The sequence below is a fragment of the Aythya ferina genome, assembly GCF_964211825.1.
Source record: "Aythya ferina genome assembly, chromosome: 12".
NCBI classification, from domain to species: domain Eukaryota; kingdom Metazoa; phylum Chordata; class Aves; order Anseriformes; family Anatidae; genus Aythya; species Aythya ferina.
This window is the reverse complement of record NC_140308.1, coordinates 12,951,334-12,967,609: the sequence shown is the minus strand read 5'-3', so window position 1 is coordinate 12,967,609 and position 16,276 is coordinate 12,951,334. Positions and strand designations below refer to the sequence as shown.

Below are 16,276 nucleotides of genomic sequence, written 5' to 3'. Positions count from 1 at the left end.
CTTCTCCCACATCCCACGCTTCTGACTCTGCAGTGAGAGTCCGGCCTCATTAGATGTGTAAATAGACCCCTGTGACTGGCTGCTACATCTGTGTAAGCACTAGTGGTTAATGTTGAAGAAAACTGAGTGGGTGATTAGATGCATTATTTCTGAAAATCAGGCCCTGAAGGTTTGTTGCTTTGGGGAACTCTGCATGCTCACTAATATTCAGGTCAGCAGGAATTATGGGGAGTTGGAGCATCACAGCAGCTCCAGAAGCCAAGCAGTGCATGGTAGCTTCCCAGCTCTGAGTAGATCCTTGACTGCCAGGGCATGGTTGTCAACTGTGAAAGAAAATAAGTTTTCAGGGAGGCGATGGATTCATTCTTGTCTGAAAGGCAGTGGCAGATGTCTTTACCTCCTCAGTTCCAGTCAGAGATCCTGCCAGTCCTATTCTAAGGTCTTTAAAGCTGTGAAAGTCTGTTGTTTTTTCTTTCTTTTTTTTTTTTTTTTTTTCTGAAGCTTCGTGCTAAGGTTTTGTAGGGATGATACTGCGGGGAAACACAAGTCCCACTCTGCCCTTAGCTGAGAGATCTGTGATACCTACTCAGCATCCCAGTGTCAGGTGTTAGGTCTGTGTGTGGGTGCGGTGTGCCAGAGTGGGTGTTTTCAGCATTCAGGAAAAGATTAGAGAGGTTCCTCAGTTTTCTTTTTGAAGAGGCTTTGTTTATTCATCACAAATAAGGAGTGTTTTTTTTTTTTTTTTTTTAACATGGAAAGCTGAATTCTGTTTAGTTTCATCAGTACTGTTGTGAGTGGGAACTTCTCACCACTTGTATGGAAATTAGATGATTTGAGCCAGATGCTGCTGCCTTTACAGCTGTGGTCTAAAGAAATTCTTTAGCTTATCCAGATAAATGCGGATTTCTGCTAAAATTCCTCTGGACAGGCTTGAGGTCTCCCAGTTGCTCATACCTGGCTCACACCACCTGTTTTCCTCATTTAAGGTGCCCAGCCTGTTTTTGACACCCCCACAGTTGTGTGGGTTGTAGAAGTATTCCTCTTCAAGGAGACTTTGTCTCGCTTGCATCATGGAGGTGTTGGGTTTAGCTCAGCTCCCTGTTTTGTTCTTGGGAGCCATATCTGGAGTCTGAAGGTCAGATTTTCTATATAGCTTTCCCCTGAGACCAGTTTTTCACCCTAGCTGAGCTCTGAATTTCAGCACAGCTGTGGTGGGAGAGATCAGAGTGCAGAGCAGCACTTTGCTCACAGGTACACGTGCCTGCAAGTGCCTTTGCAGCCAGAGCAGTAGCCATGCTCTGTGCTTGATCTGCTTCAGTTCAAAGGGGAGGCACCTGCCCCGAGGCTGCTTGGCACTAGGATACCCAGTGGTTTAGTGGTTTCCTTCCTGTGGCATCAGGAGCGTGATCTTGGGTACCTCCTGTTTCAGAACCAAGAGGACAGCACGTCCAGCAATCCCTACGCTTTGTCGAACTCCGTGACGCCCCCGTTGCCCACGTTCGCCCGGGTCTCCAACGCCTACGGCTCCTACCAGGACTCCAACATCCCATTTCCACGGACCTCGGGAGCCCGGTTCTGTGGTGCAGGTCAGCCCCGTCGCTGATACATTACAGCAGCTCTCAGGGGAATGGTCCCTTTAGTGTCTAGGGGAACACTCAGGCCTCTGAACAAGATGAGGTTTTAGTTGCTGCCATGCAACAAGCGAGAAACCCTACTAAAGTAGCAATATTGTGGTAAATTTATAGGTAATGAGCCTAGTTAGCAACTGCTTGCATGGTGTTGCATGTAGAATTTTAGGATCTGGAAACCCAGGACTGAATGAAGAGGTGGCCCTTGGCATGAGGCCTGCCAGAGGTACTGACACACCTCTTTTACAGAAGACTGGGAGTAGCTTTTTTCCTTGCCCATTTCCCTCCTACCAGCATCAAACTGCTGGACATACTCTGGCTCTCAGGCCTTCACAAAATTCCTGCGATTTTGGACTCAATTTACCCCCTTGCTGAATAGGTATTGTTGTTATTAACTACTCTTTTATCATTCTGCACCCTTTCCCTTGTCCCAAATAGCTTTTCCAAGATCACTGGGAAACTTCCCCTAAATGAGTGATGGGGTACAGTTGTGTCCAGGCTTCCAGGAGAGTGTATATGTTGCAAAGACCCTTAAAAAAGACAGGTTAAGGTCTGAGAAGAGGTGTTAAGTTTCACTGTGGTGTTTCAGATGCAGGCATGACTCTCCTGTACCTAACAATTGGAGCATGTTTTGAAAGCTGCTTTTCCTATAGGCCTCACCAAATTCCCAGCAGAAGTAAAACAGTAATACTGCTTTGAATAGGCTCAGTGAAACCTGCTAAGTCCTGAAACTCTTGTAGTGGAGTGGGTGGCTGAGGACACTTGAGATGCCAACAAATGGGGTAAAGCCTGTGAGAGTGCGTGGAGTTGGCCTCAGATGGCTCAGGTTATCCTTTTGAAGAGAAGAGTCATAGCAGCTCTCAGGGTTCCTCTGTATAGCTGTGTATCGCTGCACTTGCCTCTGTAGTATCACTGACAAATTCTGGTGAAGAGTTAAAACACAGAAGTACGTGTGTTTGCTCCTTTTCTTCTACCATCTCGTCTCTAACACGTGGTGTTGGTGCTTATAAAGCAGTCAGCTCAACAAAATGTGCTCTTTAATGGGTTTGGAAGAAGTGGATTTGGGTTGAGAAACACTCAGAGAAATGGATGAGCCCCCTGCTCCTTGACACCACCCCAGGCAGTCTGCTCCTTGTCACGGGATCTTTATGCTGTGTCCTGTCTCTGCAGGGTACCTGGTGTATTTCACGAGGCCCATGACCATGCACCGTGCCGTGTCCCCAACAGAACCCACACCCAGGTGAGTACCTGGTGTTGTAGCTGAGGTCTGCCTGATCTTTGAACTGCCAGCCCTCAGAAAGAGTGAAACAGCTTGGGTTAGAGGTGTCATTCTGAGCCTCCAGAGCACCGTGGTGGATGTAAGCTCCTGCTGAAAGCTTTCCCTTGTTTCTAGGTCCCTGTCAGCTTTATCAGCGTACCACAGCGGCCTCATTACCCCAATGAAGATCCGCACAGAGACCCCAGGCAATCTGCGTTTGTACAGCGGGAGCCCTACACGCAGCGAGAAGGAGCAGGTCTCCATTAGCTCCTTCTACTACAAAGAGAGGGTAAGTACCGGGCCAGAAAGCCTCTCCTAGCACTTCAGCTGTTATGACTTGTGTTCTCTTTGTACGGCTGAGAGCATTGCTGGTAACAGAAGTTTCATATTCCTCTCAAGAAGGCATCCTTTTATAGGCAGCTCTCTAAAAATGTCACGTGGCTTTATCTCCTGTTAGTAACCTCTTTGCCGATCCAGCCTTTGACTTGCTTATTTTGATATCTCTCTAGACTGACCATCACAGCTTCCTTCAGTACATTACACTCTCTCCCTTTGCATTACGTAGAGTTAAGATCTCACACTTGAAGCTGTAGTCTCCAGATAAGTACATGTAGGCCACTCTTTTTCTCTGTTCTCCCTGATGTATGTAGCTGCAGAGGGCTCTGTGAAGCTTATCAGTAACCTCTCCTGAATTACGGGGTGTATTTGGCTCATTTCTGTTACAGGTGTCTCTTGCAGGGATATGTGCCTCTGGACTACTTTAAACAAAAATCATCCCTATATGTTCCTCCAAAGAACTTCCAATCTATGTACCTCTGTTTTAGGCGCAGGTCTTGTTACCATTGCTGTTTACAAGCAAGGCTTTGGGGGAGAGAGGATTGTTCCCTTCCAGGGCATGGGGAGGGTGCAAAACACCACTTGGTAATTGTAGGGTGGCCGCAGGGTATTTCCGAAGTAGTTGATGGCCTGATGTGCCTGGAGCAGCTGCTGTGGGAATAATCAGCCGTGCAGCTTGCTCAGAGACAAACTCCATGTGCTTCAGCATGGGGCTGCTTACAAAAATATGGTAAGCTTCCACTTAGAGCCTGAAAATTCAAGGCATATAAGCAGTTTGCCCACTGTCTGTGGTGAGGGCACACACCTCACATCTGCTGCAGCAAGGGAGAGCTTCCAGGTGTCCAGCAAAAGTGAAGAGCTACCCACACTCTGCTGCGGTGAAGCTCAGGAGCTCCTGTCACGGGAGCAGAAGGGAAATCACAGCCTTGAGCTCTCGTTCTTCCTTGGTGCTGAAATAGGTCTAGGTTTTCCAGTAGTCCTGAACACGACAGCCGACCCCTCTGGGATTGTGTCCTGCGTATGTAATGTGAGTTAGTTCTTACACACACCAGGCATGGGGAGAGGCTCTGCTCCTGGTAGAGTTTTGCTTCCATACAGATCCCAGAAGACTCTGGGAGTTCGCATTCTAGTGATTTTTATTGCCCCTCCCCAGACTTCTTCTGATGAGAGGAGAAAATGGTGCTGACTGGTACAGGAATTACAGCCTGTTCCAGGCTTTGCAGGAGAGTTTATTTAAAGAGCTACCTCTGTCCTCTGCAGCGTGCTTGTCTCTGACACGCAGCTCTCTAAGATGACAGACAAGGCTAAAAATAACGTGTGGAAGCAGCTTGGTGCAATTTCATGTGACCTGTCTCCCCAGTCCGCGTATTGATGGTGACAAGATTTTGGGAGGGGTGGATCTAGAGAGTAAAGCATGTGTGTTGCCACGTCTGCTGAAAGCCAGGGAAAATTCCTTCCCCGTCCCTGTGCCAGGCTGCGTCCTCACACGCTGGGTTGGAAGAAGGGCCCGGGCCCTAGCAGAGAGCTAGCTCAAATGTTCCTGCAGATGGAACAGATCAAAAAACCTCACATCTCCCTTCAGCAAAGGTTTTCTGACTCTTTGGGAGTTGATGTCCCAGCCTTTGTTAAATCAACGCTAAATATTCTTATGGCATTTCATTGTGAGGATTTTAAGGCATAAAAACCCCAGAGTCTGAGTCTTGGGAGCTCTGAAAGCTTGGATTTCATATTTGCATTAAATAAAAGTTGAAATTGTGCAGTAAACTACCAAGTTACGTAACTTCAGCCTCTAAACTGAGTTTGTCAGACATAACCAAGTATTTAAACTTAAATCCCATGCAGCAACCACCATTAACAAACAAATGGGATTTGTGCATTGCCAGACAGGGAATGTGTCATGTCCCCATAAAAGCAGGGGAGCTGCTGAGCCTAGCAGAGATCTCCTTAGTAAACCAAAATGAAACTAAATGTGACGTTCAGCCCTTCTGTGCTCGTTTAAATGTGTGTGTATGTATATATACACACATATATATCTTTCTCATATTATTCATGCATGCATGCTCCTCCTTTCTTCCTTCCTACAAAAAAGAAGTCAACAAAAACTAAAAAGTAGTAGTCTAAAAAGCTAGTAGTATAGAAAGCAGCAGAAAGGAGAATCTGCATTTATACTGTGGCAATGCCATCAGTGTTTCAAGCCTGGATTTCTCTTAAAGGCAGTGCATGGCCGTGGTTTTCTCGCTCCAGTGAAAGGGTTGTGCTGGTGGGGACCTGGGCACTGCTCAGCCTTGCCTAAGGGACAGCCATGCCCATGGCTGGTGCCTGTGGTGTCCTCACGCTTCTGTCACGGCAGAGCCTGGAAGCTGCTGCTGCTTCTCAGGGCTTCCCTCGGGCTTTGGCTGCTTGCAGCCCTCGCAAGCTCCACACGGGGGAGCAGAGCCACGAGTCCCAAGGGCTGGCAGCAGCTGCTGCCTACAGGAGAGCAGGGCTTAGTGGGGTGACTGAGCTTAGTTTTGCTTGCTCTCCACTAAACTGAAGTTCCTTCTGCTAATCCTTTTCGCCCTCTCTTGCGAGATGCAGTGGAGGAACACGTAGCACAAGGCTGCAGCTTTCTCTCTTTCCATGGGGCCAGGCAGTCCTCAAACAGAGCCTCATCCTCAGCTTCTCCCAGTGAGCTGCAAGGGAAGGCAGAGGCTCAGGCATGCCTGACGATGAGGACTGCCTGTCATCAGCTGAAAATAAATGCGAAATACACTGCACACAACACAAATAACCCCGTTCTTCCCCTTTTTATTGTGTTGACTCTTCCAGAACTGTAACAAATATCTTTGTCAGGTGAGCCCACAATGATGTGCTTTGAGAGATCCAGTTTATTGTTATAATCCTGCGCTGAGTGCTTAATGAAATATCTGCAGGTTCGTAATGAAAGCCTACTTTTGGAGCTGTTCTGCATGGTCAGTCAGTGAACTTGATTGCTCACTCAACCCAAATGAGTTCCTCAGGTACAGGTCTCTGGGTACAGGTCTCTGCATCCCTTCTAATATCCTGCCGCTTGTCTTTTATTGCTTTCGAAATGAAAGTGAACAGTTGCAGCAGGTTCCAGTGAACGAAGTCCTGGAGGATGCTGGATGTTAAAGGGATGGCTGAGCGAGCAGGAGGGTTTGTTTTAGCTTGCTGCAGATTTCCATGTCAGAGGGCTGGGTTAAAAATGGTGCAGCTGGGGTCACATTTGGCTGCCTTCCTCTTCAGCCAAAAAGGGGAAAACTGGCTAGAGCAGGAGCCTGGCACGTGGGGCAGCGTGGTGTTGTCCTCTCTGCTGTCACATCATGGTGTGAACAAGGACACACGCCTGTTGGGGTAGTACAACTCCATGTGGGAGACTGTTCAGGGTTGAGATCACTGAAATCTTCCCTCCAGCAGCCCACATTTTGCCAGGTCCATAGGTGCAATATAGTGCAATTGTGCGTGGATGAAAGCGGGGTCTCGGTTTGCAACTGTCCACTGTGTAACAGAACCATGGGGAATAGTATCTTTTACTCTGCTGGTTCAGGGCACTTTTCGTTTCCAGTTTATTTACCTTTGTCTTTAATTTTCTTGGTGTCTTTCTTCCCTTTTCCTGGGTATAATGTTTTCACATACAGATGTCTCCTCGCTCTGCCCGGCGACGTTGGTCCATACAAGCAATTAACGACTTCCCGGTACTGTGCGCTGTGCTAATACTGTCCTTGATATTACCCTGTCTTCTGCCCAAGGGCCCAAGAATAAAATGCCACCTGCCTGCCTTTGAGTAACCTGCACAGAGGTGGGGGACTTGCACTCCACATAGGGTTTCAGGGGGAGCAAATGCAAGTGTAAGCGGACAGGAGCAGACACAAGTTCAAAGGGTACAAGTACTGACTCATGACATGCCTATTTTACCTGGCTTAGCAGCCAGGAAAGGATGCCAAGGGGTAATTTGAGGTGTAAAAAAGGATCGACCCCTAAGAAGCAGAGTGTGCGCTGCAGAGGAGTTGAACGATTATTATGCAGCATCAACCAGCTGAGGAGGGTGACACTAGAACACCTCATTTCTGAAAAAGATGAAGCCCTTCTGGAGAGGGAGGAGTTGCTGGAAAATAATATCAAGGAGCAGCAAGCTGGTGGCATGGCACCGTTTGAGAACTGCGGAAGAAACAAACTGGTTGAGCTGCTGATAACGATCTGTCATCTCAATGAAACGAGCATGTGCGATGCACCAGAAAGTCTTATTTCCTGGAGCAGTGAGTGGGATTTCTCCTTAATTTGTGAGCCCTTAGAATCACACCACCTGGCTGGTACTCCTTCCTCCTGGCACCTGCCCTTCCAAGTCTGCTTTGACAAGTGTTTTCCTTCAGTCAGGTCCACAAGTCCCTCAAGCTTGAACATGAATGTCTTGATATCAGCGTTGCTCAAGCTGTGCTGCAAATTTGGGCAATTACTGTCACATCAGTCATCTGCCAAGCACAGGCAGAGCTTAGAAAACTCCAGTCTAAAGATGGTCTCTTTAGGTCTGATGCTGTGAACTTTTTTCACGGCTGTTCACCTTCATGCTCTCTCCTCACAAGACAGCAGGGAATAAAATAGAATCCTGTAACACCTAATTTAACTTGGTATAATAGGATCAAGCCTTCCTAATTACAAGAACTCTAAGACTATACTAGCAAGTAATAGGTGAAAGAAAACAGAAGTAATTTACTTGACTCCAGAGGCTTTTTGTGAAGAGCTAATGAAATGTGAGGAGTGGAGGCAAGGAGCAAAGTTCTGTCTTGGATTAAGAATTGATTGAAAGAGGAAGGAGAAAAAAAAAAAAGAAAAAAAAAAAAAACAGGAAAAGAACATGCTAGTTTTTGATGTGGTAAATGGTGGTGCACCCAGGGCCACAGTTTAATTTGCTTGCCCCACTGGCTTGGAAGGAAGAACACGTGGTGAAGAGATAAAGTTATAATTTTATGTAACGTATACTTAAAAAAAAATGATACATGGGGCAGTCAAAGCCTTGAAATACTGATTGTGTTTGTGGATAACCTTGGGAAGAGTCTAATCATGCTCTCCTAAGTTGGCACTGGTGCTCAAGGCGAAGACACAGGGAAGAAAAAGAAATATTCCTGCTTTGGGACACTTGATTCAAAAGTGCCTCAACTTTTTTGCCTGTCTGTGGAAGTAGCCTGGTACTGTGGGAGATGCTGTGAATAGTAAACGTTGATTATTTTGAAGATAAAATCCAGGCAGTGCTGCATGACCTGCACAGGGGAGTTAAGCTGTAGGCAGTTGTTCAGAATAAAGGAACGCACAGGAAGGCAGCGATTTTAAAATCATATTTAAAAGGAAAAGCCTTAGAAGCAGCTTGAACCTGACTTTGAGCTGGTTTAACTCTTTTATTTGGTACGTACCCTCACGCAGCTTCACTTCTGGCATCGAGCCTTTTCCTTTTGGTCTGCAACCTTGCCCTTCGCCTTACTGATGTGAGGTTATACCCCGAGATTTGGCATACACTGCTGTGAAACAGGCACTGGACGTTTCACGATGCTCCTTAGGGCACCTCCTGCCTCGGCAGGACCCAGAGGCGCACGCGCCCCGGCTCGGCATCCTTTCCAGCAGGCATGCAGCATTTCGTACCGACTTCTGCTGAGTACGCACTGACGGTGATGGTTGCTGCGAAGCAGTTGGTGGCTTATTCTTGGGCTGTCTGTTTTCTACGTGTAACCCATTTACTGCCATCGTTGTCACCTCGGATTGCAGCAAATTGCAGCCTTGGGTATGGTAGCGCAGGTGCAGGCTGGCTTCTTTAGTCGTCGTTCAGTGCTGTTCCCCGCTGTCACCTCCAACCCCATGATTGTCATCAACGCTCTGGTTTCTTTCCTTCTGGTGCTCTGAGGAGCTGATGAGTCTTAATTTGCTTTCACCACCGCTGTTTTCTTCCTTTTCTCCCTCTCCTTAAGCTCCCAGGAGCAGCTGGGTAGATGCAGTTCTCCCTAGCGTGGGCTCTAGGTTGCAGAAAGCCAGTGTGTGCCCTCCTGTCACTAGTTAGCTTGGTGCACGCATGCTGATTTCTGCTCCAGCCACTGTGCTCCCTGCTCCCCTCTGTGACCTGTGCTCCAGCCCCTAGGAAGAGGCACGTCTTCTGCCCTGCCCTGACGCCTGCCAGCCTCTGTGGCTCCTTTGGGTAGTGGGAGATCCTCCTGGGAGACGACTTGGAGCAGAAGGGAGAGAGGAAACCTTGTGGTGGACCTTGGCCAGGCAGACCCAAGCTAGAGCTCTCCTTGCCTTTGGTAACTCCTGCTGAAAGTGTTCCAGTGCAGCCTGGTGGAGAGCAATCCCTGTAACGCTCCAGTAGTCATGAGGTTCAAGCTAGAACTTGCCCTGCTGTCAGAGGTAACGAGCTGTACTTCATCACTGATGTTCCCGTGCTTCTGATGGTCATTTTCTTTCTGACACGTAGCTGCTGTAGCTGAGGCAAATTGTTAAAACCAGTGAGACGTTTTTCATGGTGGCTGTCCACGTGGCTTTAGGATTTCTATGGTCAATGGTCACAGCAGCGTAGTACCAGCAGGGCGTGTGGCCCTTGCCTAACCCTGCTCCTGTCGCTGCCCCAGTAAAGAATCAGGGCTTTCCTTTCTGCTAACAACCAGGCAGTGCTAGGAGGAAGAAAGCAGGAAGATTTTGTTGCGAGTCCAGGTTTTGGAGGGGCTCTGATGCATCTAGTGTCTTCATCTGTCTGGTGCTATGCTAACAGCAAGCGGTGGAAACCATTCGTGGGCTCTCTTCCATTCTCATCCTCATTTGCTGTCATTCTCCAAAAAAAAAAAAAAAACCCACAAGTGCCTGTGGAAAGTGGTATGTGTTGTCCGTGTTTCCAGTCTTTGAAATACCTGTTGGGAGGCTCTTTCAGTCGGCTCTGGTGGGAGCAGGCTGAATCTGTCCCCAGTAACAGGGCAGGGAACCTGCCTCGCTCGGAGGTGGCCAGGTGCTCTCCAAATCACCTGCAGAGCGCGGCTCTGCCCCTGCAGGCCTGGCTTCGGATGCCTGCTGAGATGCAGCACGAATGTTGGCTGCTGATGGGCCGTGCTGTGAGCAGCCTGGCAGCCCTTCCAGCGTGGCATGTCCTTGTGCTGGGGCTCCCAAGCTTTGCTCCCATGTTTTTGGCAGCATCAGCAAGTCTTTGCTGCACACCGGTGGCATTTGGCTGCCCCAAATCCTTCATCACGGAAGGGGCAGCAATATTTCTAGGTGTTACCCCAAGAGGTGTTGTCTGCCCAACGGTAAGAGAGCGTTTTAGACTTCTAGGGGATGCTTCTGTGTAGGAGCATCGGCACCTCGTGTCAGTGAGGGGACTTGCCACAGGAGAGCAGCATTGCGAAGCATCCGCTGCTTTCCTAGGAGCCCTGCAGAGCAGCCAGAGCTTCCCTCGTGGAGCTCCAGTGCCTGCAATGCTGCTGCACGTCCTCGTCCCTCCTCGCCGGCCTCCTGGAGCGAGGAGAGGCCACAATGAGAAGCCAAATACCCTGCGGGGCATCGTAAGGCCAAGGGAGCTTTATGCAGCTTGGCATGCGGATGGCCTCCGTGTCCATTACGGGGAGTATTTGGGCTCCTGGTTTTGTTCCCCTGTGTCGATTCCTCTCCTTTCTTCTCCCCTCAGCCTCATGTCCTGAGCCAGCCGTAAATAGCCGCAAACCTGGTAGCGAGGGGTTGTTAGGAAAGCGTGGGCCCTGCTTTATCACCTGCCGTTTGTGTGGAGCTGCTGATAAAGCAGGAGAGGTGGGAGCCCTGTCCTGGTGCTGAACAGGACACAGAAAGAGGAGAGCAAGAGTCTGGACCTGTGGGCTTGCCCTGAAGCTGAGGGCAAGCAGAAGCTGCTCCCACGTGTCTGTGTGCTGAGCGTTGGCTGAAGTCAGCGGTGGTCTGTGTGCAGAGGGTTCCCAGACCCCTAATGAGGGTGATAATTGAGCCGTCCTCCTGCCAAACCCTCCTGGGTTTGATTGGCATCCCGATGCTGATTCCTTCTCGTATTGGCTTTCACAGGGGAACTCACAAAATGCATTTTGAGTGAGTTTGACCTTGAGCTCGCTGCCTTGACCTGCTTTTCACTCCCTACAGATGGAGATGCTTGTTCTCCTGGGCATGTCATGGATGTTTTCCAGGGTAGCACAGAGCCTTCTGAGAGGCAGGTTTGGGTGCTGCTTGCATTGTTCCTCACCCTAGTGCATTGTTCCCCGGCCCGAGAAGCCTGCTGTCCTCCCCGGTAACACGCTGCCATTCGTTCTGCAGAAATCCAGGAGATGGAAAAGCAAACGAGAGGGGACAGATGCCAACAACCGACCCATCAAAGCCGCCGGAAAAGTCATTATACAAGATATTTCCTGCTTGCTGCCCGTGCACAAGTTGCTGGGAGAGCTCTACATGTGAGTATCAGCTTGGGACCCTTTCCCAAAGGAAAGCAGCTGTCGTTGGCATTGCTGTGCTTTAATCCTTCGAGTGTTTGAACGTTTCCGTACCTTCTTCCTTTAGCCTTGCCTTGCTGCTTTCTTGTGGTGCCCCTCTCCCCCCGTGAGAGGAGACTCGTCTCCTAGAAATCTGAAAAGCGTGGTGGAAGGAATTTGTGGTGGCGTATTGTATGCGGAGGCTGAACTGGTGCTCCAGCATCATCTCCGCAACTCTTAGAGGTTTGGTTCTTTGTAAGCCAGAAAGAGAAGTTATTAATACTAATTATCTCTCAAATCTTAAAGATTATATCTTAAATCTTGACGAACTCCGCAGTTCAGTGCACAGATTTAAAAAAAATCCCAATAAATGCATATTCTTATGCTCCCAAACTGCTCTTGGCTCGTAAGGATTTTTAATTTCAGAAGTATTTGGAATGCCTCATTCCCTCGGAGACCTGATTATACATGCATGCCAGTGTCTGTGCAGCAAGTTCTCCTACCTTAATGAAAAGGATGGAGAAGTTCTGGGTTTTGTTTATGTGTTTATAAACAAGGAGCGCCTTTTCCCAAAGTGTCTAATTCAGATAGCTATGAAATCTCTTTTCGTGAGTTTTTGCTTCCTTAGCATTGGTAATGCTGGCTGATCCTTCACCGTTTTCACTCTGTAAACATGCAGGGAAGAAGCAGGCTGCCCTTCTTAAAGGAGGCAACAGAGGAGGAAGAAAATCTTCCTTCTCCCTTTTTTGTATTAATATGTTTTTATAAATGTTCTTTAAAAAGTCCTCTTGGAACTTTCTTCTCTGGGTATCTCATTTGTAAAGAGCCTGAGCCTTTTCGATTTGCTGTAAGATCTTCAGCAGTAGAAATTCCAAGAGTCCAAGTCTGCAGCTGGGTCCCTGCAGTCGAGCAGAGCAGGCCAGCAGGCTGGCTGGGAACAGGACCACGCATCTGGTGGCTTCTAGGGACAGGAATGACTCTTGGCTTGGTGGTGTTCTGCCACAAGTTGGATCCCACATCCTCGTGGAAGTGGTGTCTTGAGACCAAGCTAGTTTGGAGCTTGATAAATTAGCAGTGTGCTAGGGAAGGTGAACGGTGGGGTTGCCAGGAGGATGGCAGTGATCCCTGGAGAACAGCAGAGGGCAGGATGGGATCCTCGTCGTGCTTGCAGTTTCAGATTGATCAGCAGGTTCCGGACTGCTCGCTGCTGCCAGAACCACATCACCCCCTCATCACCCCACCTCTGTGGGTACCACGCCGACCAGAGAGCTCATCTATCCGCTTGCTTTTCAGACTGAATGTGAACAATATCCAGGAGACCTGCCAGAAGAATGCTGCCTCCGCCTTGGCTGTTGGACGGAGGGATCTCGTGCAGGTATTGTGTTGATTCAGACCTCTTTCTCAAACTGCTTGTGCTGTCACCTTGATACCCAAACAGCCAGCTGGGCTCAGCACTTGTTCCAGGGAGTCTGAAATGTTCAACAAACCGAGGCTTTTGGACCAGCTGCAGAGGTGCTCTCTATCTCCTCGCTCTTGGCATCAAGAGGTCCCTTCCCAGGGCTGCCAGCAGGGTCTTGCACACGTTTCAGGGGGTTCCTGCAGGCAGAGCTGGGGATGCAGCCCGCTTTTGAGCCTGCAGAGGAAGTAACAGTGCACAAAGCTGCCTGGCTGCTGCTCGTATTTTCATCGGTGGTTTTGCCTTACGTAATCATTCCCGTTGTAATTAGCTCAGCACTCATCCGCACTGGCACTACGTGCTAACTGCAGCTAGCTTCTCCCCAAGAAGAACCTGAGCCCAGAGACCCCAGCTTCAATGAGTAATTGGAGAAAAATGCCCATTTTGGCCAGTCTCTTGCCGTGTGATCAGCCCACAGCAACAGGCAGAGCTTTTGCCAGGAGCTGGCTGTGGCTGGCACTGCCAGAGGAGCCTCTGCACCTCTCCTGAGCTTTTGGCTCCCCCTAGCTCTGGGCAGGGAATGGCCAGAGCTTTACCTGATCTAAGCAGAAACCAACTCAAGCTGTTGTCTTGCTGTCAGGTTTTTAGCTTCATGGTGGGCTCAGCTAGAGAGAAGGTAGGTCTGGTAACCCCTGTGCTTCATTTTGCTGTCTGGTTTGCCTGGAGGACCAGAGCTTTGGTGGAATAACTTCAGTAGGACTTTTCTGATACCTTTTTCTTGCTTTGTTATTCCCTGGCCCATTGTTGTGGTTTAACCCAGCTGGCAGCTAGACACCACACGGCTGTTCGCTCACCCTCCCCACTCCCTCTGTGGGATGGGGGAGAGAAAAGGGAAAGTGAAGCCTGGGAGTTGAGATAGAGACAGTTTATTTAGACAGGGAAATAACAGTAACAATAATAATAATAATAACAATCATGATGATAATAGTACTACTACTAATAACGTGTACAAACAAGTGATGCACAATGCAATTGCTCACCACCCACTGACCGATGCCCAGTCTACCCCCAAGCAGTCAAGCACCCCCACCCCAGCTAGCCACCCCTATATATTGCTCAGCATGACCCCAGATGGGATGGAATACCCCTTTAGCCAGTTGGGGTCAGCTGTCCTGGGTCTGTCCCCTCCCAGCTTCTGCTGCACCCCAGCCTGCCCGCTGGCAGGACAGAGCAAGAAGCTGAAACGTCCTTGGCTTGGTATAAGCACTGCTCTGCAGCAATTAAAACATCGGGGTGTTATCAACACTCTTCTCATCCTAAGCCAAAACATAGCACCCTACCAGCTACTAGGAGGAAAATTAACTCTGTCCTAACTGAAACCAGGACACCCGTGTAACTCCAGCCTGTCTTGCAGCTTGCCTTGCTCATGGCATTCATGGAGACGTGAGCAGTGCAGTTACATATGGGACTTGTTCTGTAGCAGTGTGGGAAGTGACATCTTTCCAGGTTCCTTTCTGTGCTGTCTTGTACTCAGTTTCTTGTCCTTGTTTCAGTTTCTTTGCTCAGTTTCTCTCCAGCTCACAGTGAGCAGCTGTAGGATTATGGTTGCTGGCTGCTCTTCTGGGTACGTGGAGCACTTGCATTGTCCCCCCAATCCTCCTGTGTCATCAGCTCTGGTTGTCTTCTCTGATTTGTTGTCTTTCCAGCATCACACTCACTTTCCTGTTTTTTATATGCCCAACCAGCAACTTTGATTTTCCCTGGCATACCATGTTTTACTTGCTCCATTTTAAAAAGGCACAGCACAAAAACCAGTCCTAGATTTGATGCAGTCGTATGCCATCAGTGGTACTGAGACTGAAAAGGGGGAACTGTTTCCAGAGTAAAGTAAAGGGAGGTGAATGAAGAAGAAACGTGGCATGTGAGAAAGTACTTTATCAAATTTAAACCCTTTTGTGGTTTGTGAACATAAAGTGAACTAACAGGTCTGTTTAAACTCTCCTGGTAAACTCTGAGGAAGAATAGTCTATGGTTTAACCCAGTCTTAAAGCAAGTGGGACAGGGAAGGCATCAGCTTTGTGTTATTCTTGATATAATTTGTCACACTGAGGCTGGAACTGCTCCCTCTTGGTTTTAAAACACAATAAATTAAAAAATGCCATTAATATTTATCTGTGAGTGAATCTGTGCACACCTATACCCTCGCAGTCTGGCAGTTTCTAATTGTAGCTTTGATGTTTTTCCTTCCTGTCTGCCAGGTTTGGTCACTGGCCATGGTAGCCACTGATCTCTGTCTTGGACCGAAGTCTGACCCAGATTTGGAGATACCTTGGGCACAACATCCATTTGGACGTCAATTACTGGAGTCCCTGTAGGTCTCTGAACGCTGGGGAGGGACTGGGAATGGTTGCTGAAGCAGAGGGAGCCCTTCATGACTATGTATGTTGTACGGCATCATTTCAGCCTTGGCGTGGTGCCACACCTTGTCTTTTTTTTCCTCTCTCAAGCCCGAGGTGCATCAGGACGGGAAGTGTGTTTATGCAAGTATGTTTATGACACGCAGGAGGCAGCATTTGGCCTCCCGTCAGGCATCCGGGTGTCCCTTGGCTGGCGTTGAGCAATAGCCCAGGTGCAGCTGGAGCTCTGCTTTGCAGCGTGCCTGCGGTGCCTGCCTTAGGAGGAGAGATTTGGGGTTTCTGCTCCCCACCTCCTAAATGATCGCGTTGGCTTGGTTCACCTTCAAATTCACTGCTGCCATTCCTGGGAAATCACCCCCCTGGTCTCAAAGCCAAGTGCTAGCCACAAAATTCTTCCTGCCAGTGAATCTGTTTAGGAGAGAGAATTACTAGTAATTAACTGTCTGCTGATCCGTCCCACTGGGAGACGCAGGATTTGTGTGCTGGGCTTTGCATACCACGGCTTGACCTAGCTCCCTCCTGCTGGGCAGCAGCGGCGGAGGGCAGCACGGGAGCTTTGCTCTCAGCCTTCAGAGCAATCCAGAAACTTCACGGCGATCCAGAAGACCCGCTTTTTGAGGGTTTTTGCCTCGGGGTCTGAACGCAGGATGCTTGTGGGCAGAGGGTCTCGTCAAAAAGGCGTTGTGGCTCGGGGGGAGTTTAATGGCTCCAGCTTGAACAGCCACGAGTCCTGCAGGCCTCGTTGTTGAAGCTGCACAGAGCTGGGGTAATCAGGCCCAGAGTGCTGCTGGATTGCCAGAGTTCCCAGC

The 16,276-nt window shown here is 49.0% G+C and overlaps 1 protein-coding gene across 4 annotated transcripts in view; it reads left to right on the top strand.

Moving 5' to 3' along the window:
• Positions 1-16,276, top strand: part of WDR59 (WD repeat domain 59) — a 47,131-nt gene that overhangs the window by 26,019 nt on the left and 4,836 nt on the right. For 2 of the 4 annotated variants that reach the window (XM_084533500.1, XM_084533498.1), the window contains 7 exons: positions 1,430-1,586; positions 2,799-2,868; positions 3,022-3,175; positions 6,861-6,917; positions 11,503-11,636; positions 12,948-13,029; positions 15,309-15,421. In XM_084533500.1, coding sequence (XP_084389626.1) covers positions 1,430-1,586; positions 2,799-2,868; positions 3,022-3,175; positions 6,861-6,917; positions 11,503-11,636; positions 12,948-13,029; positions 15,309-15,421 — 767 coding nt within the window. The remainder of the gene's footprint in view (positions 1-1,429; positions 1,587-2,798; positions 2,869-3,021; positions 3,176-6,860; positions 6,918-11,502; positions 11,637-12,947; positions 13,030-15,308; positions 15,422-16,276) is intronic. The other 2 variants (XM_084533501.1, XM_084533499.1) reach the window with 1 other exon arrangement.